This window comes from Hibiscus syriacus, unplaced genomic scaffold (assembly GCF_006381635.1).
Source record: "Hibiscus syriacus cultivar Baekdansim isolate YM2019G1 unplaced genomic scaffold, ASM638163v2 tig00110482_pilon, whole genome shotgun sequence".
NCBI classification, from domain to species: domain Eukaryota; kingdom Viridiplantae; phylum Streptophyta; class Magnoliopsida; order Malvales; family Malvaceae; genus Hibiscus; species Hibiscus syriacus.
In genome coordinates this window covers 4,125,048-4,149,907 of record NW_024062758.1, presented here as the reverse complement: position 1 = coordinate 4,149,907, position 24,860 = coordinate 4,125,048, and the positions used below count along the sequence as shown (strand labels likewise).

Here is a 24,860-nt window from a genome sequence, read left to right as displayed (position 1 = left end):
TCTTTTTTAATAATTTAGAGTTATTATAAGGTAATATCAATTTAAATATTTCTTAATTATTGACACACACATATAATATGCATACACAACTGTTCAAATTACGACAGAGATCAACCTATCTTTTTACCACTGTAACTATTTAATGAGTTCAAATTTAAGCATATTCAAATGAGAAAATAACCTCAGTGACCAAAAATCCCAGATAATATACGATTTTGACCAACTTTTTTTGGATTTGCGAAAATGACTAATAAAATCGCAATGCGATCTCTAATTCGCATTGCGATCTCCACTATCGCAAATTCGCGTTGCATTTCGCGTTGCGATAGTTGAAAATCGCGTTGCGATTTTCCATTTCGCGTTGCGATAGTTGAAAATCGCGTTGCGATAGTCTACAGTTGTCGTTGCGATTTTCCAAATTCGTTGCGATTTTCCAAATTCGTTGCGATAGTATACAGTTATTGTTGCGATAGTCTACCAAATTCGTTGCGAAAATTCGTCGCGATAGTTAAAAAAAAAGATTTTGTTTCTTAAGAATTTTCTCTAAAAAGATAGTATCCGCGCGGACGTGTCGAAGACACGTATTACCACGACCACAACCACGACCACGACCCGACCCGACACGAGACGGACGGCGGCAGCGGCGGCGCGCGAGAGTCCCCCTTGTTCTCTATCACTCAACAAGGAAGTGGGAAAGCCAAGCCTTAAATACCATTCCCAATAGTGTTTCCAATACTATGTGGGATTGAGCATTACCAACACTTGTTTCCAATACAATGTGATTATTCAGGAAACAATTAACAATCATGCACCTTAAAACAACTGAATCAGCAACCAATTGCATTAGTATTATACGATTAAATATGTCATAATTAAAAGTCAATCTACAATCAATCGCGATTATTGCAATTTTAAGCAAAACATTCAAAAATAATATCATTATTTAAGGCTCAATCCCACATAGTATTGGGAACAAGTGTTGGTAATGCTCAAATCCCACATAGTATTGGAAACACTATTAGGAATGGTATTTAAGGCTTGGCTTTCCCACTTCCTTGTTGAGTGATAGAGAACAAGGGGGACTCTCGCGCGCCGCCGCCGCCGCCGTCTCGTCTCGGGTCGTGGTCGTGGTCGTGGTCGTGGTCGTGGTCGTGGTCGTGGTCGTGGTCATACGTGTCTTCGACACGTCCGCGCGGATACTATCTTTTTAGAGAAAATTCTTAAGAAACAAAATCTTTTTTTTAACTATCACAATGACAACTGTAGACTATCGCAACAACAACTGTAGACTATCGCAATGAATTTGAAAAATCGCAACGAATTTAGAAAATCGCAACGACAACTGTTGACTATCGCAACGCGAAATGGAAAATCGCAACGCGATTTTCAACTATCGCAACGCGAAATGCAACGCGAATTTGCGATAGTGGAGATCGCAATGCGAATTAGAGATCGCATTGCGATTTTGTTGGTCATTTTCGTAAATTCAAAAAAAGTTGGTCAAAATCGTATATTATCTGAGATTTTTGGTCACTGAGGTTATTTTCTCTATTCAAATTTATATCATTTCAATGAAATCAATTAAATTAATATTTAAGTAATTAAATATTATAAAATTCACACTAATTAAATATATACTAATAATATATAAAATAATTATTATATAAATATAAATAATTAAAGATAAAATAAATTTAAAAAGAGAAAAATAGTAGTGGTAAGAAGGCTTTGGGCCGGAGCCTCGACATAGCTTAGATTAGGATATTGTCTGTAACCATTCCTAACTTGTAATTTTAAGCCCAAACAAAACCCAAAGCCGTGAAGAAGGCCGTCTGAAATCTTCATAATAAAATCAAATCTCATTGATGTATGTTACTCTCTTCATTCATTTGATTGCAAGGTTCAGTTTCCTTTCGTCTTTAGATTCTCTTTCTGGTCACCCTCTCAGCTCTTTCAATCTCTCGCCATGTACTGTACAAGTCTCTCTCTTCCTTGCCTTCTTATTATACATCATATTTCTAATTTATCTCCACTCTCTTTTTTATGTGTTCACGTTTCATTTTCTTTTTCTGTTGTTTAGATTCCATTTCTGTGTATCTATTTAATAAAAGTCTTTTTTTCGTTGATTTCTGCTGATGGGTCTTCTGCTATTTGATCCCGGATCCAGATCTGGATCTGGGTTTTGTTAGATCTGCTTTTATTTTGGCTCGGATCTTGATTTCCTTGAAATATTATATGCTACTAGTATTAGATTTCTACAATATCTACTTGTTTTGTTTGCCTAGAGTTATAATTTTATCATTTCATTCGATATGATACGGTGTTCTAGCTGATTCATAGCCTGTGTTTTACTTGTTCTTATCCCGTCAAATAAATTGTTGTTAATGTTATCCGTCACTTCGATTTAGGAAATGACATGCATCTGTCTTATATGAAAATTGCGGGATGGTTTCTATTATATGTCAAATATTATTTTGTTCCATTTTCCATTTTGTTTATTGGTCAAATAAGCTGGGATGGATCTTCTCTTATGTTCTTTTCCCCCTCAGCCATAATACAAGGATGGGGCTTTCTTTTGCTAAGTTGTTCAGTCGCCTGTTTGCCAAGAAAGAGATGCGAATTCTTATGGTGGGTCTTGATGCTGCTGGTAAGACTACCATATTGTACAAGCTGAAGCTCGGAGAGATTGTCACCACCATTCCCACAATCGGTGTGTTCTTAGTGTTGAATTTTCTTCAAGTACTATGTTTTTTTTTCTGTTTATAGATATCAATACTTATTGCTAACTCACCCAGGGTTTAATGTGGAGACTGTGGAATATAAGAACATTAGCTTTACTGTTTGGGATGTTGGTGGTCAGGACAAGGTAATACAACAGGAACTCAAAAAATGTTGCGGATTTAACCATAAATACCAATATTTTACCATTCATTGTTTTCTCGGGTCTTACTGCTTGATGGAACATGTCATTTTGCCATTTATTCAACTGTATAATAATCTTGCTGTTTCAACTGTTTGATGTGCTAATGGACAGTCTTATGCTAATGGCATAATCCATCACCAGCATATAAGATAATCATGAGCTACATCTACTACTGCCACCTTGTCTCTCTAGTTTATCCTTTGGTGTTATGAGGACAGCCTATATGTGTTGTGGCTGACACATTATTTGGCTTCTTGCCTTTATTGTATTTTCTATCTGGTGTGCTTATGGACGGTCCTGTTCTGGTTAGATTGCCATTCGTCAGCACAAAACATATTCATAAGCTATATGAATTGCTTCTGCCTTATTGATATCCTCTTCACTGGATGAGGAAGGCTATTTATTTCATGAGAAACATAACATGCTTATTTGTGTATTTTACTTGCAATTTTGTTTAATTTTCATTTGTTTGCTGGGATTTTATATTCCTACATCAACACAGTAGAAAACTGTTTGATATATTGATTTATTTGTGAATATTAATAGAAGGCTTTGATTTTTTTACTGCATGAGTATGTTGTTTTATTTTATCCAATGCATTATGATTGCAGATGATTTTGAGTGCATATGGACGGTCTTGTGCTATATTTACTTGTGCTATCTTGTATTCCAAGTTTTTCCTTTGGCTATAAGATGGAGGCTATCTGCATCATGGCATATATATAACAATGCTTATGTATTTGTTTATCTATATATTGTTACCTCTATTCATTCAAACTTGTTTAGTTCTAACTACAATGTTTATGAAAGTGCTTCTTTTTAATTACCTATATGAATCGTGTTGATGATTTGCCGAACTGTGCAAATTGTGATTAATGCCAAGCTAAATCTGTCTTCAGGAACAATTCTATATTCAATATATAGTGCAACCAACAATATTTCTTCATTGTAATCATGTACAGTTTTTTTTATTTCCTGAAAATTGCTGCCTGCTTTTCTCTGGTTGTTGCATTTACCCATTCTTCAAATTAAGAGTGAAATATCTGAAGTTTGATAGCTCGTCATATTCTGATCGCTTTTATGGGCACTTCCAGATCCGACCATTGTGGAGGCACTACTTCCAAAATACCCAGGGGCTGATCTTTGTTGTTGATAGCAATGATCGTGATCGTGTGGTTGAGGCCAGGGATGAGCTTCACCGTATGCTAAATGAGGTGCCATTTTGCTTCTTTGCACTTTATTGGTTTTGTTTGCTCTATTTAGGTGAAACTTCCATTAATGAGAGAAGAGAAGAGAAACTATATGGCTCTATTGGTTTTGTTTCTTATAATGTGTAGGATGAGCTGAGGGATGCTGTGCTGCTTGTATTTGCAAACAAGCAAGATTTACCAAATGCTATGAATGCTGCTGAGATCACTGATAAGCTTGGCCTTCATTCCCTCCGTCAGCGCCACTGGTACTTTATAATCAACTTGTTCCCTTTTTGTTTATTTCCAGATTGATCCGTTTTGTTCTGAAGAATCTCTTCTATTTTTTGAAAGAATTTGATGATTTATTATCTTTGGGAACCACAGGTATATCCAGAGTACATGTGCTACCTCTGGTGAAGGGCTGTATGAGGGATTGGACTGGCTCTCCAACAACATAGCTAGCAAGGTAGGTTCAGTCTGATTTGTGAGCCCGTTGTTGATATGGTTCTTGTCTAATTCATGCTTCTGTTCATTCTATTTTTTACAGGCTTGAGATGGATCAGTGACATGCACATCTGGGGCATCAATCTTTGTGGATTTTGAATTTGAATATGTATATTTTTTATTTTTTATAATGAGATGTTCGGGTATTGGGTTTTTCTTTTACAAGAAATGTACCGAGATTGTGTTAGAAACGGGCATTTTGACTGCCTGCCTGTCTGCCTGCTTTGTAGATGGAATCCATTGTTCTCAGAGTTTGTCTGACGTTTCTTAGTAACATTTTATGAATTCCCAATTATGGTCGCTAGCTCAGAAAGCTGCAAGTGCGCTGTCTGTTCTGGCTTTCAATTGTTGCAACTTTCATTCTCGATCTTCCGTTTCATTTGTTTAGTTAAACGAAATGCAAATGTTCTACTTTCATCATGCATAAGTGTGAGATTAGTCACGTAGATATAGAACACATCACAACTAAAATTCGTTTCCAATATGATGTACAAGGTATGGAAAATCACATGAATCAGAGAGTGACATGTCATGTATGGAATTTTTCACTTTCTGTGGAAGATCCTTTTTTAGGATTGATTGTGATTCAATTCTTGGATAGGCGACGTTAAGTTTTTAATGCTAGTTGATTAAAATAGAAAAAAAAATAGTATCAGTGAGAATTTTGTGAAAAAAAAGATATAATTTGGTGATTAAAGTAAAAAGGAGGTAATAGTTAGTTCGGTGATTATTTACCCTGTAAGTTAAAATTGTCAGGCGATTCATTTGTTTCATTTCTAAGTTGTAAGAACCATTCCTTTTAAGCATCTCTTATGTTATGTAGCCTTCTCTGTATGGGGTAAATGAAACGAGATTAAACGAATAAATAAGGTTGTTCATGTTCGTTTATTTATTTTTTGAAGGTATTCATATTAGTTTAATTTTTTTAGTATCGTGTTCGTATTTGGTTATTTTTTTCGAAGGTGTTCGTTTTAGTTTATTTAATGTTTGCGAATTCATTTAAATGTTCGCGAATATGTTTGTTTAGTGTTCGTGAACATGTTCGTTTATTGTTCGCAAACATTTCGTTTAACGTTAGTTTATCTTTCGCGAACATGTTCGTTTAGAATAAAAGAGAAAAGAGAGCGATGGGAAAAGTTTTTTTTTGTTCCAATAAAGAAAATGATAAAACTACACAACTAATGTTTATACTTCTTAGGATTCATAGTTTAAACTTTGAATTTCGTCATATATTCAATTTAGTATGTAATTTCACTAATATTCAAAATATAAAAAAAAAATAGACAATGAGCTTATAAACAAGCTTGTTCGTGAACATAAACGAACTGAATATACATCTATTTGTGTTCGTTAATTTATTAATTGAATATAAAAATTTTGTTCATACTCATTTGTTTAACTTAATAAATAAACGAACATTATACGAATAGTTCAGGAACAGTTCACCCGACACTCTTATCATCTACATATCTCTTCATCAACTGTTGGGATTTTGAAACGAACACCGGCAACTAACTAAACCAGTTTCTGCAGATTGTGTTTCTTGAAGTTCTTAAAGCTTCTTTGAAGTGCACATGGAGGCCGTTGGGTAGTTGGTCACCACAACCACTCGTCGGCCCCGCTTCTGTCTCGCATCAGTTGTCTTTTTTCTCTAGCGTAAAGAGTGGATTAATAATGTTTGCGTTATTGCCCTCATCCTGCTGATGGTGTCAATGGTGTCGGCCCATTTTGTTGGTTTTGTTAGCTTTAAGCCTCTGTTGCTTATATCGTTCCTTCGTTTGTCTATTTTAAGTAAGCTAAATCGGTGTGTTTGTTTTCATGTTTTTTTATTGAAAAATATAACGTTTCTTCTCTCCTTGCAAATACTAAGACTGTTTGTATGATGCTAAACAACGTTATAGAAAACATCCACTTTTATATAAAATTCAAGACGTTTATAAATACAACTAAATAAAGAATCCATAAGGCCAGCATATAATAGTCCTTATGTACATGTCTGTCCCTTTAAAAAATGTAAGGACAGATCAAATACAAACTAGAAAGAAGAAACTATCACATTTACCCAATTACACTCCCTCAATTGTATATTGTACTATAGTATTGATAATAAATATCCCCACCAAATCAAGGCCACAAACATTAAGCGGCTGATGGGGCGTTAATATAACGAACAACACCAGCTTTTGGCAACGCTGCGAAAAGTTGTTGCAGGCCTGCATGCTCATCCTCATCAGCTTCTGCTTCGCCAGTGGCCACAACATTTTTGTAGTCAAGCGATTCATCATTGTATATATCCCACCATTTTGCCACCAGCATCTTAATATGTTCCATGTCCATGTTTTGTTCTTTGCCGTTATACCTCCATGGTTTGGAGCCAGCCGCACAGTAGTGAACGACCTTGGCCTTTTCTATCTCAATGTTATCCGGGTGGCGCCATAGCATGGCCAGGACCAGGTTGTAAATGGGCGGAATGGGCCTATAAATATCCCTAAAGAACATGTTCAGGTAATCCTGCTCCGCAAAAGGGGTAGGAGGGGTGACTTTGAGAGTGGTCAAGAGGTCCTCGTACACAGATAGGCTGGGTTCATATACAAACATGCCAGCGTTGAAGTAAAGTGGAGGCTTAGGACCGAGCTTGGAAGGCCAGTGGACCTTATCGGGGCACTGCTGGCAGTAGCCAATCTTGTACTGTGGGGTGTGGCTCCAGGTTTTCTCACAGAAGCAATCCATAACAGCATAAAAGTAACCATCCTCCATGTCGAACAAGTGATCAATGTTATCAAACACTTGGATATCTCCATCCAAGTAAATCATCTTGGAATACTCCACAAACTACGGATTGTACAAGTAGATAAAATTAGTATGAAAATGATTCATTTAAACTGAAATTCTCAAATAGAACATGCAAAGATATTGATATTTATTTATACCTCCCAGATACGTAGCTTGGAGTAGTTGATTACATAGTAGGCCATGGCAAACTGGGTCTGGTTCTCAGGTGGATACACAGGCTTGATCTCCTTAAGTATACAACCCTGATCCACAAGTATCTTCCTGTGATCCTCTGGGACGTCGGGCAAATGTGCCACCACAAGTGGATACTTGCTCTTAACCTTCCTGAGTCCCTTGGCTAAACCCATCACGCCCTTCACGTAGTCTCCGTTCCCTGCCAAGAACGTAACGTAAGCCCTTTTGGGAGGGACTGGAGCCTTGGTGACGGTGAGAGTGGCAGCTTTGGTACTGGTGATGTTAGGAGCCATGTTTTGCTTAAATGGTAAAAGGGTAAGCTATGGGTGTTTTTAGTTGAGTGTTTGGTTTGAAGGAAAATGAGTGTTGTTGGAAAAGTGAGATCAGTTGTTGCTTGATGTGGGAGACGGAGGTGGCGAGGTGGTGTTTATATAGCAATCTATAAAACGCGTTGGCCCACCAAAAAGAAAAAAAAGAAAAATTATTTTATTATTTTGTGTTCTAATTGTGAACTCTTCATTAATAAAATACAATTAATTAAATATTTTATGGTATTACTTTTAAAAATATAAAAATACACCTTTCTCAAAATCAATTTTTAATGTTATTAATGTAGACACTTATTTTCGTCCATGTGGCATCTACATGATTTATGCGTTATTATTTATAGTATATGCTATGTGTATTATATTACATAATATACACATACTATATATTATAACTATATGGCATATGTTTATTACTATTAATTTGTTTTTCATTACATGTTGCAGGCTTGAATATTCGGCCCAAGATTATTACAAAGCTACTGGTCCACATGGGACCTGAAATTAGCTTCCCAACGTTGAACCTAAGCTGCCCCAACGCCGCATGCCTTCATCCCAAGCCAACCTCCGTTTTTCACGGCCACACGCTGCCAACTCCGAATCCTTCGGCACAAGGAGAGCACGCCAACGTCACGCAACCACAACAAACAAACAAGTTCAGTGTAGATAGGATTCATAAAAATAGGATCTATTCGCACTATAAATACATGTAATCAAACACTCAGGGGGACCAGGGGCAGCAGATTCGAAATGGAAACGAAAAAAGAAAAATAACTAGGGTGATTCAGGGAAAAACTTACAGTGGAGAAAACCCCGAAAAGAGCCAATAAATTATCACCAATTGTTTGCCTAACCGCGTCAGAAGCCAAATCCTCCACTCTTCTCTCGAACCAGAACCGCCACACGGCCATGAAAACATGCATAAAGGTGCAACCTTTGGCGAAGAACGATTGGGAATCCATGTCCTCAATGAAAGAGACCATGAACAACAAGAACCCGATGACAAACAGGAGCAGACCCGAGAAGGAATCGAAAGTTCGGATCAAGAGCTGGTCGTGCATGGTGGCCTCGGTTTTCCTGATTAGTTTCCTAAATATCTAAGCAAAGAAAGAGGGAGATGGGAAAGTAGATAAACGGCGCAAGGAACAAGGCCTGAATGTAATTTGGTTTTTATTAAACCTATACGCATGGAATAACTTCGGCTTTAAAAGTGGAAAAGTCCAATTTGGTAAATATGGGATAATTACATGTGAAAGGTGCAATCTTTGGTAACATTTTGATTCATCAATTTGTTTTTATTTCATATTATTCCTTCACATTTTTTTCATTTTATTTTGGTCCCTTAAATTTTTAATTATTCATTTTTTTCCTTTGATTCATTTATTAATTTATTTTTATTTTTATTTTTTTTCCTTTTGATTTATTGTTATTATTATTTTATGTTTTTTTCTTTGATTTATTTAATATTTATGTATTGTTTTTAATCTAACATTTTTTTAGAAGAATTCCAACCAAATCAAAGGTAAGTAATTTGAATTGAGTTTTTTTAAATTTAAATTTAAATTTAAATTTTCGCAAATAAAGACAACCGGTAAATTAATTGGTACCGAAAGGACGGTTCAAGGGTGCTAATCCTTCCTTGACCGTAATCGACTCCCGAACCCGACACGTTTCTGGTACAACGCAGATCAGGTAAGATGGTGTCCGACCCACCTAAATTCGTTTTAAAGTGGTCGGTGGCGACTCCAACCCAATTATTTCAAGTCGAAGCCCATTCCGGGGCACAACCGAAAGACGGTTGCGACAATTAAGTTTGGTTTTTATTTTTGCTTTATTTTAAGAAATTCAACAAATCACATTATCATTGACAATTTAAACAATTAATTAAATTTATTAAGGAATAAAATCATACACTACAATCGCATTGTATATATGAAATTGACTTATAGCATTAAATATATAAAATTAATTGCGTCTTATTTGTATGTGTCTCAACACTAATTTCATATGTGAGACTGTTACTAATTTTTATATTTGTTAATATAAGAAATAAATATTTAGCTGTACCGATCAATCTTTTATTGCAAATATCGAATGCAAGGAAGAAAATACACTTATTTTATTCAAAATAAAAAATATCTCAAAGATTTATAATCATAATCGTAAATTAAGCATATAATTGTTGTAATTTTTTATAATCGTTGAAACAAAACTAACAATTTAAGATCACATAAAAATTAGATAAAGAAAGATCAAAATCTAACTAAGAAACTCGAACAATGACAAATACAAACATATTTGATTACATTGGCAAATGAACCACAAAATATAATCAAGCTACTGAAAGACTACGAACAAACCTCAAATCATACTTGAACGGCTTGAAAAGCTATCCACGAACACATAACAGGTATCCAAATCCAATTTAAGGGTCAAAGGCAGGGAAGATCAACAATATAACAGAAAGACGTCATCTTTATTAATCATGGCGATGTCAAATCAATCATTAAAAAATAAGTAAAAAACAATCAAATGACCGAAAAACATGTCAAATGAAAAGTTGTCGTACAGATAAATTTATTGAGTGGTCTCAATGGTAAAAAATATTATTCTTCATAGAGGACTAGAGTTCGAGCAATTACACTAATATGTGTGTACACTATCAATGACTAAGAAAATTATGAATAAATATTAAAATTAAAAATTTAATATATGTGTAATTTACTAATTTATGCTTTTGTATTTAATAAATAAATAATTATTTTTAATTTATTCAAAATGTAACATACAATATTCCCACAAATCATTTTAAGATCTATTCATCGATTAATGATAAATTTCAGGTTATTTTTTTTAATAAAAGTAATGAGATTGATTTCTAACTATAGAGATAGAGATAGTTAGAAATCACTTTATTCAGTTACCAAAAGTTGTTATTTTTTTAATTCAAAATCGTTCTATTTCATTTTGTTATTTTTTTCGTCGTTTTTGTATAAATTGTTTCATTTTTATGTTGGATTAGAATATATAATTATGGACACATATTTATAATATATATCGTTATCATAAAATATGACATAAATTAAGTGGACAATTATGTTATAAAGTTATAAGGTATTAGAAGTGTCATGGAAATAAAAGTATAAATACTATTAAAGTTGTATTTATAACTTGACGAGGTGCAGAGTTATAAATATAGAAAATAATTTATTCTTAAATCAACTATATAAAGGGGTTATAGTCCTTAAGAAATAGACAATCTCATATTTACTTTTATCTCGTCAGAGTATTTATAGTTAAGGAAACTCTATATTTATGGAAGATCACAACAACAAAAAAGATTTAAAGATTTTAACTTATTAATTGATTCATGTATGCTTCTACATCTAATATTTTATTCTTGATATTTTGACATGATTAGATTCTGATTAATTTTTTTTTATATTTATTATAGTTTGATTCTAGCATTTTCCTCTCGTTAGTAGTTATGAAACTAAATTAACAAGCGATAAATTTCTAACATAATATTTTTAGATCCGAAGTAATAATTATTTATTTTATGTTTACAAATTATGATAACCGATATTCTTTCATTTTTTAGAAGCATCCTCTATAAATTTAAATAGTACATAAATCGAAAATATGTAAATCCTATGTTGCCTAGGAAAAATATTAAACTAAATAAATTATAGTATATTTTATAACATAATCTCATAATTTAACACGATACGTGACTTCCTCATGCTAACTTATTTTGATCAACAAAATCAAAACCAAATCATAGTGGCATCATATCAAACGAAAATAAAATAAGATTTCGCTTCATGTTGTTTACAGTTTAACTAACTCCAACCGACAAACAGCACCAGACACACCTGACGCACTGCGATGTCGCCACGTAATTCATTAAAGAAGACTGTCTGATATTGGCTATTTTCCTCAAAAATTACCCTAAACCTATATATTTTCATGTCAGATACCGTTCAAGATATATTTTTTGATCTAACATCATTTGTAGAAAGAGATACACCTCTATACAGTGCTTTACGCCACGTGAGGTAAGACGCGCCCCCTGCAGCGCGCCTAATTAAACATGTAAAAAATTCGAGTGTTAATGTTGTAAATATTTTAAAAGTGATGCTTAATATGTAATTAATTTCTGTTAGGGTGATATTTGTGTAAAAACACCAATTTTTTATCTATTTATTTTTTGATATTATTTTTAACAACATTTAATAATGTTTATTGACTTTTAAAATTAATTGTTTAAAAATATTAAAATAAATTTTTAATTACAATTGATAGATCAAATGAATTATTATTCACTTTTTTAAAAAAATAAATAAAAATGCAATAAAAATGAATTAAAAATAAATAAAATTCAATAAAAATATAATGTAAAGCTAAAAATATCACATCTTTATTTAAAATATTCTTTCTAATATTAATTTTTAAAAAATATAAAATATAAAATAAATATTAAATATTAAATTTTAATTTTAATTTTATTAAAAATGAATAAATATTACTAACTGTTGTTAAAAAATAATAATTAATGACGAGACAAAACAGGTTTTGTGAAGATTGAGTATAAAATATCAACTTTTTGATCGGATGTTTATTCGTGGTACAATTGAGTTGATATTTAGACAACAATTAGACAATTTTAAGTTATTGACTTTGTACGATCGGATTTTCATTCGATTCCTGTAACTTTCCACACCTACGACTGTTTAATAATCATAAACTTGACTAAAATAAACTTTTAATTATAATTGAGGGATCAAATGAATTATTATTTATTTATTAATTATTATTTTTAAAAAAAAGTTAATAATGTTTATTCATTTTTAATAAAATTAAAATTAAAATTTAATATTTATTTTATATTTTTTAAAATTAATATTAGAAAGAATATTTTAAATAAAGAAGTGATATTTTTTAGCTTTACATTATATTTTTATTGAATTTTATTCATTTTCAATTCATTTTTATTGCATTTTTATTTATTTTTTAAAAAAAGTGAATAATAATTAATTTGATCTCTCAATTGTAATTAAAAATTTATTTTAATATTTTTAAACAATTAATTTTAAAAGTCAATAAACATTATTAACTGTTGTTAAAAATAATATCACAAAAAAAATAAATAGATAAAGTTGGCGTTTTTACATATATATCACTCTAACAGAAATTAATTACATATTAGGTAACAGTTTAAAAATATTTACAAAATTAGCACCTGGATTTTTTACACGTTTAACAAGGCGCGCTGCAGGAGACGCACTTTACCCCACGTGACACCAGATCAGCATAAAGAGCGTTGTAGGGTAGGGGTATTCAAATGTTCGAACTAATTTGGTTAACCGACCGAACCAAATTAGTTCGGTTAATTCGGTCGACCACCGAATTAGTTCGGTCGGTTAACGATTAAGAAAATTTTTAGAATTCGGTTAACGGTTAATTCGATTCGAAATCGGTTAATTAACCAAATTAAATATATATATAACTAGCCCATCAGACAACCTACCCCCCAATCCATTTGAAAGTTAAAACCCATTTAAATTTTAAAACCCAAATGTCCAAATCAATTTTAATTAAATAAAATAACCTAAAAACTAAATGTAAACTATCTCATCTCACGATTCTCAGTTTCTCACCACTCAAGCTTTCGTCTTTCATCAAACTCTCATTCCCCCTTCTCTCTCCCTCTAACATCCCAAACTACGGGTTAGTGACCAAATTGTAAAATTTTAGAATTTGGTGATTAAAGTAGAATAGTTGAATAGTTCAATGATTTATTTGGGAATATTTCTGGAAAGTTATTTGTAATTATTCAATGAATTAAAGGGAAAAATGATCAATTGACAAGAAAAGATATTTTCTCCCCTTTATTAAGAGATTAACACGTGGGGGAGAGTAAGATGAAAACTCTCTTCTTCTTCATTTGCTTTCTTCTTCTCCAACGTGCCCAAGCTAGGCAAAGGTGAGTTTTCCCTTTTGTTGATTATTTGTTGAATTAAAGGTTGGGTTTTGATCATTAGATGACAACTAAGCTTAAGAAAAGCTTAAGTTATCTTAAAATCAAAAGATAAAGGAGTTATGACAGATTAAAGAAAATGGATTTTGAAGTGAAATTTTGAATAAGAAGGTTTAAATGAATTTGGAGGATGAATTTGACTTGTCATCTATGAGAATAAGAAGTTAGAAGTGTTAGAATTAAGTTTGGATAACATGGAAAATTTGGTATGATTATTGATTTCTATATGGAGAATAAAATTTTGAGGTTTAAGATGAAATAAATGGATATAAATTAGTTTAAGTATGTATATTTGAGTTAAGAATATGAAAGGGAATGAAACATGAAGAATTTAAGTTGATATAGTGAATTTTCGTGCATGAACAATGATTTTCTGGGCAGGTGCATCGATGCACCATGAGTGTGTACCGATGCACTAAGACAATTTTTTAATGTGCATCGATGCATGAAAATTTCGAAGCTATTTTGCCCATAAAGGAAAAATATAATTTTGGTTCATTAAACTAGTTTGAGTTATTACTATCAAGTTATAAGGTTTAGGCTTTTGATAATCGTATAAGAATTTATGTTTATGTAGATATTGAGCCTAAACAAGTTTTGGAACAATCAAAGAATTAGGATCGAATCAAAGTAAGGCTAAGATGAGTGCAATTTAATTTGTGCTTAATTTATAGAATGAACATTGGCTTGCGATAAGCCAGTGACGGAGTTACTGTGGTAAGAAGTAACTTCTAAAATATTATGTGATTATTATATGTGCATGAATACATAAAAATATGATATAAGTTATGTATATGTGATCTAGGTGAATGTATGTATGTGTGATCAATTATATGACTATGAGCTATGTGTGATGATAAGTTATATGATCATAAGTGAAAATATATATTTGATACATGTTATACGATATGAACTATGTGAAATAAGCTATGTGATAAGAAGATATGGGTTTATATGATATAAAAGTGCATATGTGAAATAACATGATAATTGATAAAACCGTGAGCCTATATGCATATGTGATATATGCAATGAGACATGACCAATATGAAATGAGATAAGCTATGTGACTATATGAAAATATTACATGATCTACATGCTTACATGAATATGCAATATGTATTACATGTTATATGAAATGACATAGATATTTACACATATATGTGGTATGTGACAGAAGAAAAGGTATATGTGATCACAAGAGAAATGACATGAGTACATGAACATATGAAACACAAAAATAATGCCCATGGTATATGATACGAGAGCTATAGGTATAGTTGGCATGCCAAGAGTTGAGGGTTTACCTATGTTCTACGGAATATATGGACATAATTACCTATGACTTTCGGGACATATGGATAGTATACCTATGTTCTAAGGAACATATAGACAGTTACTTAGGTTATTCGGGACCTATGGACAGTTGCCGAGGTTCTTTATGACCTCTGGATAGGTCCTTAGGGACAATTATACGAGCTATGGTGACAGCATAATAGTGCACAACCTCAATGTACTCACATACCTTAAGTTCTCACTAGTGTACATGGGCTAATAAAGAGATTAAACAAATATACTGAAGGTGATATGCATATGTGATTTATTATATGGAATAAATTACAGGATTCATGTATTGGTTATAGGAAATGATATATGTTTTAGTTATATGAACTGTATTACATGAAGTATATGATGTTAAGGGTATTTCTTTATGAATAGAAATATGATAGTATATGGGCATGTATGTAATTTAATATATGAAATGTATTATGATTTTTATTATATGTTTTATATGCCTCACTAAGTCAATAGTGTGCGATTGTTTCACTCGTAGGTTCCGAGAAGAGGAAGATTGATAAAATGTTATGCAAGACAGGTCAGTTCCTCCTTTCAAAAGATCATATCAGAAAAGAAATGTATAGTATGTATTTTGTAATAAGAATAACGGTTAGCATGTAAATAAAGATTTGAATTCGATATGTTTTAATCCGTTTTGTAATGTTTTAAACGTGTTTATGTAAATGACAATTGTATAGTAATGAACAGTTAAATTTTTACGAGTTTTATGAACGTTTTACTGTTCATGATACTCTTCATGCCATATTTCACTGTTCATAAATACGTTTTTATCTCAAAATTTTATACCAAACACAATTGAACAATATATGATCGTATTTTCTTAATATAAGTTCAAATGTTCAGTTATTTTACAAGAATAAAGGTTTTGAAATATCAATGTGACATCTCGGGCTCGTATCCGGGTCGGGTACGGGTTGGGGTGTTACACTCTCAGTCTCTCTAATCTGACTGCTCTCTCGAATCTCGATTTAGGTTAGCTTTCTAACTTAAAAATTCTAGATTTTCTCTATGATTAGTTTACTTCTCCCTTAAAAATTTTAATCGCTTATTTGATTTAGGGTTTGTGATTTGATATCATTTTTGCTTTTGAGATTTTTGCTCTTTTATTTCATTTGTTTAATGTTTCGGTTCCATGTTTCGATTCTGTTTGGTGGCCTTCTTGTTCTGGGTTTTTAAGGTATTCAGTATTTCATGATTGCGATTTCCTTGTTCTATTAATTTCAAGTATTTAGATTTTCCTGGGTGTGAGAGATGTTAGGTTTTGTTTTAGCTTCTTGGTAATCAAATGTAACATATGCGTTGTGGAGTATGAGGAGGGGGATAGCATGCGGATATTACCTTGTAATCATGAATTCCACAGAACTTGTATAGACAAGTGGCTCAAGGAGATTCACAGGTATATAAGACTGACAACTATTATTGCAATTCATTTGTAAGTTAACGCTGTGGTAAATATATGATTAAGGGTGTGCTAGATAAAATAGGCTTGTCATTTCTTCCCCTGAAGTAGAACATGGGTGCATGCCATATTTTAGGCTATCAAGTAAGAATGCTGAAGCAAACCAGAAAGAAGTCATATGATATTTGAAAGACTTGTCAATATTCCCCTTTGAAATTTTTGAAGAAATGCATTTTTTATGTTATGTGGTGAATGGTGATGTAAAATATATAAAACTGCCAAAGGGTAATGCTTGGTGCAAAAGGAAACTTTTGGTGCAAATGGAAACTTTTTGGGAGGATTCAATTGGTGCAAAAGGAGTATTTTGAATACTGTTTTTTGTGGTAATTTCTTCCCTTACATTCATTTTAATTTCATTAGCCATATTAGTTATTAGTTAGCACAGATCTGATGAAGTGATGATGTTTACTGAATAAGATTGTATTACATTAGATTGAGTTAGCTTAGCACTTATAATTTTAGCATTGGTTGATACTTAATAGATATATTTGATATTTATACCTTGGATTGTTTTTGATGGTTCGAATTGAATTTTGCATCTCTTTATTTCTATGTTGTGCACTGTGCAGGTAATATGTTCTCTTAAGATATGAATTGTTCTGCACTTGATAGAGAACATCTTGGTTGGTATGGCAGCTGCAACAAACAACTTAGTAGTTAGCACAACCTTCTTCATGCACCAACACTTAAAGTGTAAACTGTTTGTATGCTTAATTATGCTTGGTTTGTATACTGAATTATGCTTCCAGTTTTGCATTCTGCACTTTGTTCTGATTTATTTTGTAGAAGTGCAATATTGTTGGTTTTTTTAACTAAATTGATAGATACAAATATCTTGTTTTAATATAATGTTTGAATCAAATTAATTAGATATTGTAAACTGTTTTTAATTAAAAAAAATATTAAATTCGAAAATTCTAAAAAATTTTAGTTAATTCGAAAATTAACCGAAATTTATTCGGTTCGGTTAATACTTTCATAAAAAAGTCCGGTTCGGTTAACGGTTAAAGAAAAAAATCCGTTAATTCGGTTATGATTAATTCGGTTCGATCGACCACCGTTTTAACCGAATGAACACCCCTACTGTAGGGGGCCCGCTTTTTTACAAAGGGTGTTAGATCAGAAAATTTAGCCTGAATAGTGCCTGATTAGGAAATATATAGGTGTAGGGTAATTTTTGGGGAAAATCACCTCGGTTAGTGGCAAAACGTCATCGTAGGGTCCATTAAATCTATTGCGTGTCCGTAGCAGTCGAACCATTCGAATGACATGTGTCATTGTCACATTTAGAAGTTGGTGATTTTACTTGTCTGAAATCAAGCCTCCAATATCATTCATCTCTATTATTTACAATATTTTTAAAATCGAACCGGGCATTGAACCGGTGAAGGTACTGGTTCATTGGTTCAACCGCGGTTGAACCGGATTTTATATAAAATAATATTTTTTTAAAATTTTACATAATATTCAAAGCAATATTAATATATATGTAACATTTTTTTTAAGTTTACAATATTAAAAGGTATAAAAATATCACAAGTCATAACATATATAAATTAAAAACAATAAAATCAAGTGAAACAAAATGATTCAAATCAACTACAACATAATATTTAAGGTAAAACATATTAAATAATAAATATAATTATATAACTATAATCAAAAAATAAAATCGGGGCTTAAAAAATCATAACAAATGATGTCATTTGATTTAATTTTTTTAAAAAAAAAACAATCTCACATGGCTAAGAAACATAGAAGAAGATCCCAAAAGTTTAAATAGTAAAAATATGAGAACAAAACAATCTCACATGGCTAAGAAATATAGAAGAACATCCCAACTTACTTCTAAAAATAATAGAGGTAATTTGACATTCAAAATCATGGAGCCTTTTGGTGAGCACAGAGCGAACTATTCTTTCGCTTCAATTGAGCTCAAATTTTAGGCTTCAATCGAACTTCTAAATTTTTTTTGAGTTCGAGCCTTTTCGAGTTCAAGTTTTAATATTATATTTCGAGTTCGAGTTGAACTTGATAATTTTTAGCTCGTGAGTTTTTGAGTCGAGTTGAGCTTACTTTTAAAGTTTTCGAGTTCGAGTCGAGCTCAGCAATACTCGAATTTGACTTGGCTCGTTGAACAAACGACGTCGTTTGGTTTAATTTTTTTAAAAGAAAAAAGTGAACCGGCGGTTCAAACCGGTTTTGCCGGTTTTTAGCCGGTTCACTCCGATTTTACCGATTTTCAGCCGGTTTATTGTCATATCGGTTTTGTGAGGTAATCGGACCGGACAGACCACTGATTAACCGGCCGGTCCGGTCCAATTTTGATAACCATGATTATTTAGGACCCACAGTTGCATTAAGTAGGTTAATGGGATAATGTTCTTTATTTAATGGACCGACCGACCGACCAAAATTATAGGATAGTTTCCTTTTAACATAATCTTTGAATTACTAACTTTTACTCTCATCCCACGTTTTGCATTCAAAACTGTCGGAATTGTTTTTCGTGATTTTGTCTTATTCCATTATTTTTAAAATGAATTATTGTTTGTATTAATAAAAAATAATATCATAAAAATATTTTTCAATGATAGTTTGTTAAATAATAATTTTTTATATATTTTATATTTTACTTAAAAGTATTTAATATTGTCAAAAATACTACCCTTGAAATAATTTTCTCCACAATTATAACTTTTAAATATTGCTTTTGATCCGTTGAGGGATTATTAGAGTATGGAAAAGATTGAAGGTTGAAGCTTGCCCAGATTTATGGGAATTATTCTTTGAATCGGTCACCACTTTTAGCATAGATCAAGGGTTATTGTTTATTAATCAGAAAATAAATGTCTTTGAAATTTAATGGTTGGAGTTCTAAGTTTACTTTTCTTTGGTGGGGTAGATCACATCACCATTATATTAGACTTTGGGGTTGCTGGTAACATGTAAACTAACGAACTGTCACAGCTTTATATGTCCACGTTTATTAACCCATTTCGTGTATAAAATATAAAATATCAAAATACCTCACACAACCTAAAATATTGAATCACGTACCTAGAGAGGCCACACAGGAAACAGACAACAGTGAAGCTATCAATCTTATAAAGAACAGAATGAGCACACATAGGAAATTTACCATTCTGCAACACATTGAGAAAATGCTTAAGAAGAACTGGATTGTAGAACTGAATCACGTACCTAGAGAGGCCAATCGAGTCGCCGATTTCGTCGCCAAGCAGATGTGAAAACACCATGAAGATTCTAATTTTATGGAAGAATGCCCTAAAGAAGCATAGGATATGTTGCTAGTGGATAAAACGGGAAGCTAGGCGGCCCATGTACCTTTTTTTAATAAAAAAACATAAAATATTGATTTTTTTAAAAAAAAAAGTCAAATTGAAATAATATATATATATATATATATATATATATATATATAGGGTTAGGTGATAAACCAAACCATAATAAATATGAAAACAACCGGTACCTAATCATGTCAAATTATCAAGAATAAAAAATAATAGAAGCGTACCTGAATTGATTGATAGGTTGAAATCCTTGAATCGTTCTTCAGTTGTGATATTCCAATAAGATAGAGTTCCCTTAAGTAAAAACTCTCTAACGAGAATAAGAGTAAATATGATATTATCTATTTCCTGGGGACCATAATCCTTTATATAGTTGATTTAAGAATCAATTATTGTTTGTACTTATAACTATACTCCTCATAAAATTATAAATACAACTTTAATAATATCTACACCTTTATTTCCATTAAACTTCTAATACCTTACGACTTTATAACATAATTGATCACTTAATTTATGTCATATTTTATGATAACAATATATATTATAAATATGTGCTCATAATTATGGATTTTAATCCAACAATCTCCCACTTGGACAATATATGTTTCTTGATAAATGTATAACCTTATGAGCTCAAAATTTGTTATCATGTAATAAGTATTCTATAACAATCTCGTCCATCAACTATATCTATATTGGATCAAAATGACCTTTTCCATATCTATCGCGACTAGACCCATCAGTGGTCACATATACAAACACAATCAAATGACATAGATCAATCATGGAGTGTATCATGAAAATTACATGCAATGTGAACCGCACATATTTATTTCCAACTGGTTCTCTTTAAACATTAGTGAGATCAAATTTTACCAAAACCAGAGTGTGAATAAACCAAAACAAACTTTATTTCTATAGAAAATAACCTTAAAATAAATATCCTTAAACTAAAGTAATTGAAATTGTGTCTATAACAAAAGAACATTAAAATTACAAACTCCCACTAAAAACAAATATCTCTAAATGATATTACACCCACATGAGTAGTGTATTCATGAAAGACCTTGGGTGACAGTTCCTTAGTAAGTGCACAATTATGAGTTTGTACCAATACGCTCTATAAACATATAACCACTCTGAATTTTCTTTAACAACTATAAACATAATGTGTATGTGTTTAGACTTAAGGTGTTTTTGTTGTATATAGAATAAAGGACAACAACTTAGTTGTCACAAAATAACTCAAGAGGTCTTTCTTATCAATTCATAATTAGTAGTTCACGTGACAAAATTTTGCATCCATATTCTAATAAATCAAAGTGCACAAACCTAATGATCTTTTACTTATTAGGCCTCCGATATGTGAGCATGAAGCATTTTGTTCTTAAATGTGTTGTATGAATCAATTTGGATGCTATCCAACAATCCATACCGAAATTGCTTAAATATATGCTTAAATCCTAAAATCATACTCTTGTCTTTATGCATATAAACCTGAGTATACATTAAATTCTTTATTTATTCTAAAGTATAAAGAATCCTTTTGCATTTTGTTAGTTACAAAATTATCTTTAGCGCACCGATCAAGACTAAACTTCTTTCCTTTAGTAATAAGGGGTATTATTTGGTTTACTCTCACTGAACTTATATTATATAAAATTTTCAACCAAATTCATCTCAAAACCAAACGAGATAATCACTTGATGAAATTTGTTATACAATTAACGAGAGTCATACTTAAACTCATAAATGAATTTCCCTAATTTGCATATCATTAATTTTGTATTATCAGACACAATTTTCTAATTGCACCTTATAAAACATCTCATTAATGTTATCATTTTGAAATTCAACTTATTTAACTCAAGATTAAATATTAGCAACAAGTATCATGATTATCCTAAAAGAGTCTTTCAATGAAACCAAAGAGAAACTCTCTATAAAATTAATGCATTCTTTATGAGTATATCCTTTAGATAAAAGACATGCTTATACCTATCATGTAATACCCCAAATTTTGACTAGTGAAAAATATAAGATTTGAAAGTTTGAGGGCTAAAGTATAAACTTTGTAAAAGTTTAGAGACTAAAAATATAATTTTGAAAAGTTATATATCTTAGCCAGTAAATGAACAGATTGGCCTAAAACAAGGATTTTTGCGGGAATCATATTTTCAGTACGAGATTTGTGCTAAAAGTTATAAAGCGATAAAGTTCAGAATTTTCGTAGGAATAAGTTGTGTTAATAAAAGAATTGTCTTAAATAGACATTCTATTAGAATTTATTTATAGTAACGAAACCACTGGGTCTTAGCGTTAGAATAAAACAGATAAGTAGGAATTTCCTGATAAAATTCAAGGAATTATATTTCCAGCAAATCTAATGGAATTGCCATTTGCTTAATTTGAGATCATCATGGTAACTGCAATTGACAACTGCACAACTGAAGTTAGATTAGAGGATATTCTGATAGTTTGGGAAATTCTAGATGTAACCCTGATGAATTATTTGGATTACCTCATGATCAAGAAGTGAACTTTAAACTTTATATTTTCCAAGTACAGTGCCAATTTTGATGGTCCCATATCGGATAGCTCTGATAGAATTCAAAGAGTTAAAGGTACAACTACAGGAGCTATTTGACAGTGATTTTATCAGACCAAAAGTATTTCTTTCTAGTATACTGGTACTCTTTAGTAAAAGAAAAATGAATATATGTAGTTATATATAGATTACCGTCAATTGAATAAAGTGATAATAAAGAACAAGTACACCTTTTCAAGGATCGATGATCCATTTGATTAGCTCAAAGACACATCAGTATTTTCGAACATTGATCTTCAATCAGAGTATCACTAGTTAAATATTAAAGAGTAAGATATTTTGAAGATGCCTTTCAGAACCCGATAAAGATATTGTGAGTTTGTACTGATGCTATTTGGATTGACTAATGTTTCCACAATATTTATGAATTTGATGAATCAAGTGTTTCAACCATACTTGGATTAATTCGTAATAGTGTTCATTGATGATATTTTGGTTTATTCCAAGATTAAAGAATAAGACAATGCACACTTTCACTTTGTGCTTCAGACGTTATGGAATAAAATTTTGTATGTTAAGTTGTCAAAATGCGAATTCTGGTTATTAGAAGTTGCTTTCCCTGGGCCACGTGATTTCAGTAGAGGGAATCCGAGTAGACTCCAAAAAAGTACAAGTTATAGTAGAATAGAAAATCTCAAAAAATATATTTGAAGTTTGTAATTTCTTGGGATTAACTGACGGATATTCGTGAGGAATTTCTTGATGATTGCTTCTCCGCTTGCAACGCTGTTTAGAAAAGATGTACTAATTGTTAGGACTAAAAAATGACAAGAAAATTTTGATACACTTAAGAAGATTTTGACATAAGCACCAGTTCCAGTGCAACCAGAATCAGGTAAAGATTATGTGATTTGCAATTATACGTCCCTTAATGGTTTGAAATGTGTTTTGATGCAAGAAGGTAAAGTAGTAGTTTATACATCGAGATAGCTAAAGATGCATGAACGTAATTATCTGATTCAGGAATTAGAGTTAGCAGTTGTGGTGTTTGTTTTGAAATTATGGCACCACTATCTATATGGTGAGTGATGTTATATTTACATAGATCATAAAAGTTTGAAGTTTTACTTACTTAGAAAGAATTGGATCTAAGGCAAAGGAAATAGTAAATTATTTCTTAAAGTTTTACCTTAGAAAAGATTATGAGAATTGAATATAAAAGAAAGTTAAGTTTGAGAATTTTCAACTATATAAGATTTTAAAGAGAGTTGATTCAGTAATTTACCAATTGGCATTATCTCTCGATAATAAAATTTATAATGTGTTTCATGTATCGATGTTTTGAAAGTATAGATTGATACTTTACATGTGATTACATAGAGGAAATTGAGATTCAGTCAGATTTTTTATATGGAGAGAAACTAGTAGAAATTTTAGTATATAGAAACAAAGAACTAAGAAATAAGACGATTCCACTGGTTAAAGTTCTTTAATAAAATCATAAAGTTAGAGAAGCGACATGGGAACGAGAAAAAACACGAAAAGATAGTTTCCTTATCCCTTTACTTCAGTTATGTAGATACTCGTAGAAAATTTGAGGAAAAATTTTCTTTAAGGGGGAAGTAATTGTAATACTCCAAAATTTGACTAGTGACTAAAATATAAGTTTTGAAAGTTTAAGGGCTAAAGTATAAAATTTGTAAAAGTATAGGGACTAAAAATTAATTTTGAAAAGTTATATATTTTAGCCAATAAATGAACATACTGGCCTAAAACATGGATTTTCGTGGGAATCAAATTTTTTGTACGAGATTTGTGCTAAAAGTTTTAAAGCGATAAAGTTTGCTTTGAAATGGGATAATCGGATCGAGCTGAAATTTTACGAAAATTTGAAGGTTGTAAGAAAATAGTTGGAAATAATATTTTTATATTTTATTTTAAATAAATTTGTCTTAGAACAATGTAGTTTTTTATATTTGGCTGAATAGTGGAAAATTAGTGACTAAAATGCAATTTTTTAAATTTACATGGAAAAGTAGAAAGTCAAAGTCAAATTGATTCATCTTTGACCAAGGAATATTTTAATGGAGGAAATGGCAATGTCAATTGGTAGTTTTTAAGATTCATTAATGGTATTTTTGGAATTTCTCATAATTGAATAAAAAATTCAATTATAATATTTTAAAGATAATTTTAAAGGCTAATTTAATGTTAGAATACTCAAGAA

The 24,860-nt window shown here is 31.5% G+C and overlaps 2 protein-coding genes across 2 annotated transcripts; one reads left to right on the top strand and one right to left on the bottom strand.

The window, feature by feature from the left end:
- The first annotated feature begins 1,868 nt into the window (after nt 1–1,868).
- Nucleotides 1,869–4,872, top strand: LOC120129047 (ADP-ribosylation factor 2-B). Its single transcript, XM_039146653.1, has 7 exons — nt 1,869–1,968; nt 2,550–2,710; nt 2,796–2,866; nt 4,018–4,137; nt 4,261–4,379; nt 4,498–4,579; nt 4,661–4,872. The coding sequence occupies exons 2-7, from the start codon at nt 2,563–2,565 to the stop codon at nt 4,664–4,666; spliced, it is 546 nt and encodes a 181-aa protein (XP_039002584.1). The 5' UTR covers nt 1,869–1,968; nt 2,550–2,562; the 3' UTR covers nt 4,667–4,872.
- A 1,799-nt stretch (nt 4,873–6,671) lies between these two features.
- On the bottom strand, nt 6,672–7,972 carry LOC120129046 (galactinol synthase 2-like). Its single transcript, XM_039146652.1, has 2 exons — nt 7,548–7,972; nt 6,672–7,449 (listed from the first exon to the last, which is right to left on the bottom strand). Exons 1-2 carry the CDS (start codon nt 7,875–7,877, stop codon nt 6,757–6,759), a joined length of 1,023 nt encoding a protein of 340 aa, XP_039002583.1. The 5' UTR covers nt 7,878–7,972; the 3' UTR covers nt 6,672–6,756.
- Nucleotides 7,973–24,860: the final 16,888 nt, after the last annotated feature.

Bases quoted from the DNA above. Each gene is read 5' to 3' on its own strand.
- LOC120129047 (XM_039146653.1), top strand. From the start codon at position 2,563: ATGGGGCTTTCTTTTGCTAAGTTGTTCAGTCGCCTGTTTGCCAAGAAA. The intron at 2,867-4,017 runs GTAATACAACAG...GGGCACTTCCAG, and splicing joins ATGTTGGTGGTCAGGACAAG to ATCCGACCATTGTGGAGGCA. The intron at 4,380-4,497 runs GTACTTTATAAT...TGGGAACCACAG, and splicing joins TCCCTCCGTCAGCGCCACTG to GTATATCCAGAGTACATGTG.
- LOC120129046 (XM_039146652.1), bottom strand. From the start codon at position 7,877: ATGGCTCCTAACATCACCAGTACCAAAGCTGCCACTCTCACCGTCACC. The intron at 7,450-7,547 runs GTATAAATAAAT...TACAATCCGTAG, and splicing joins CCAAGCTACGTATCTGGGAG to TTTGTGGAGTATTCCAAGAT.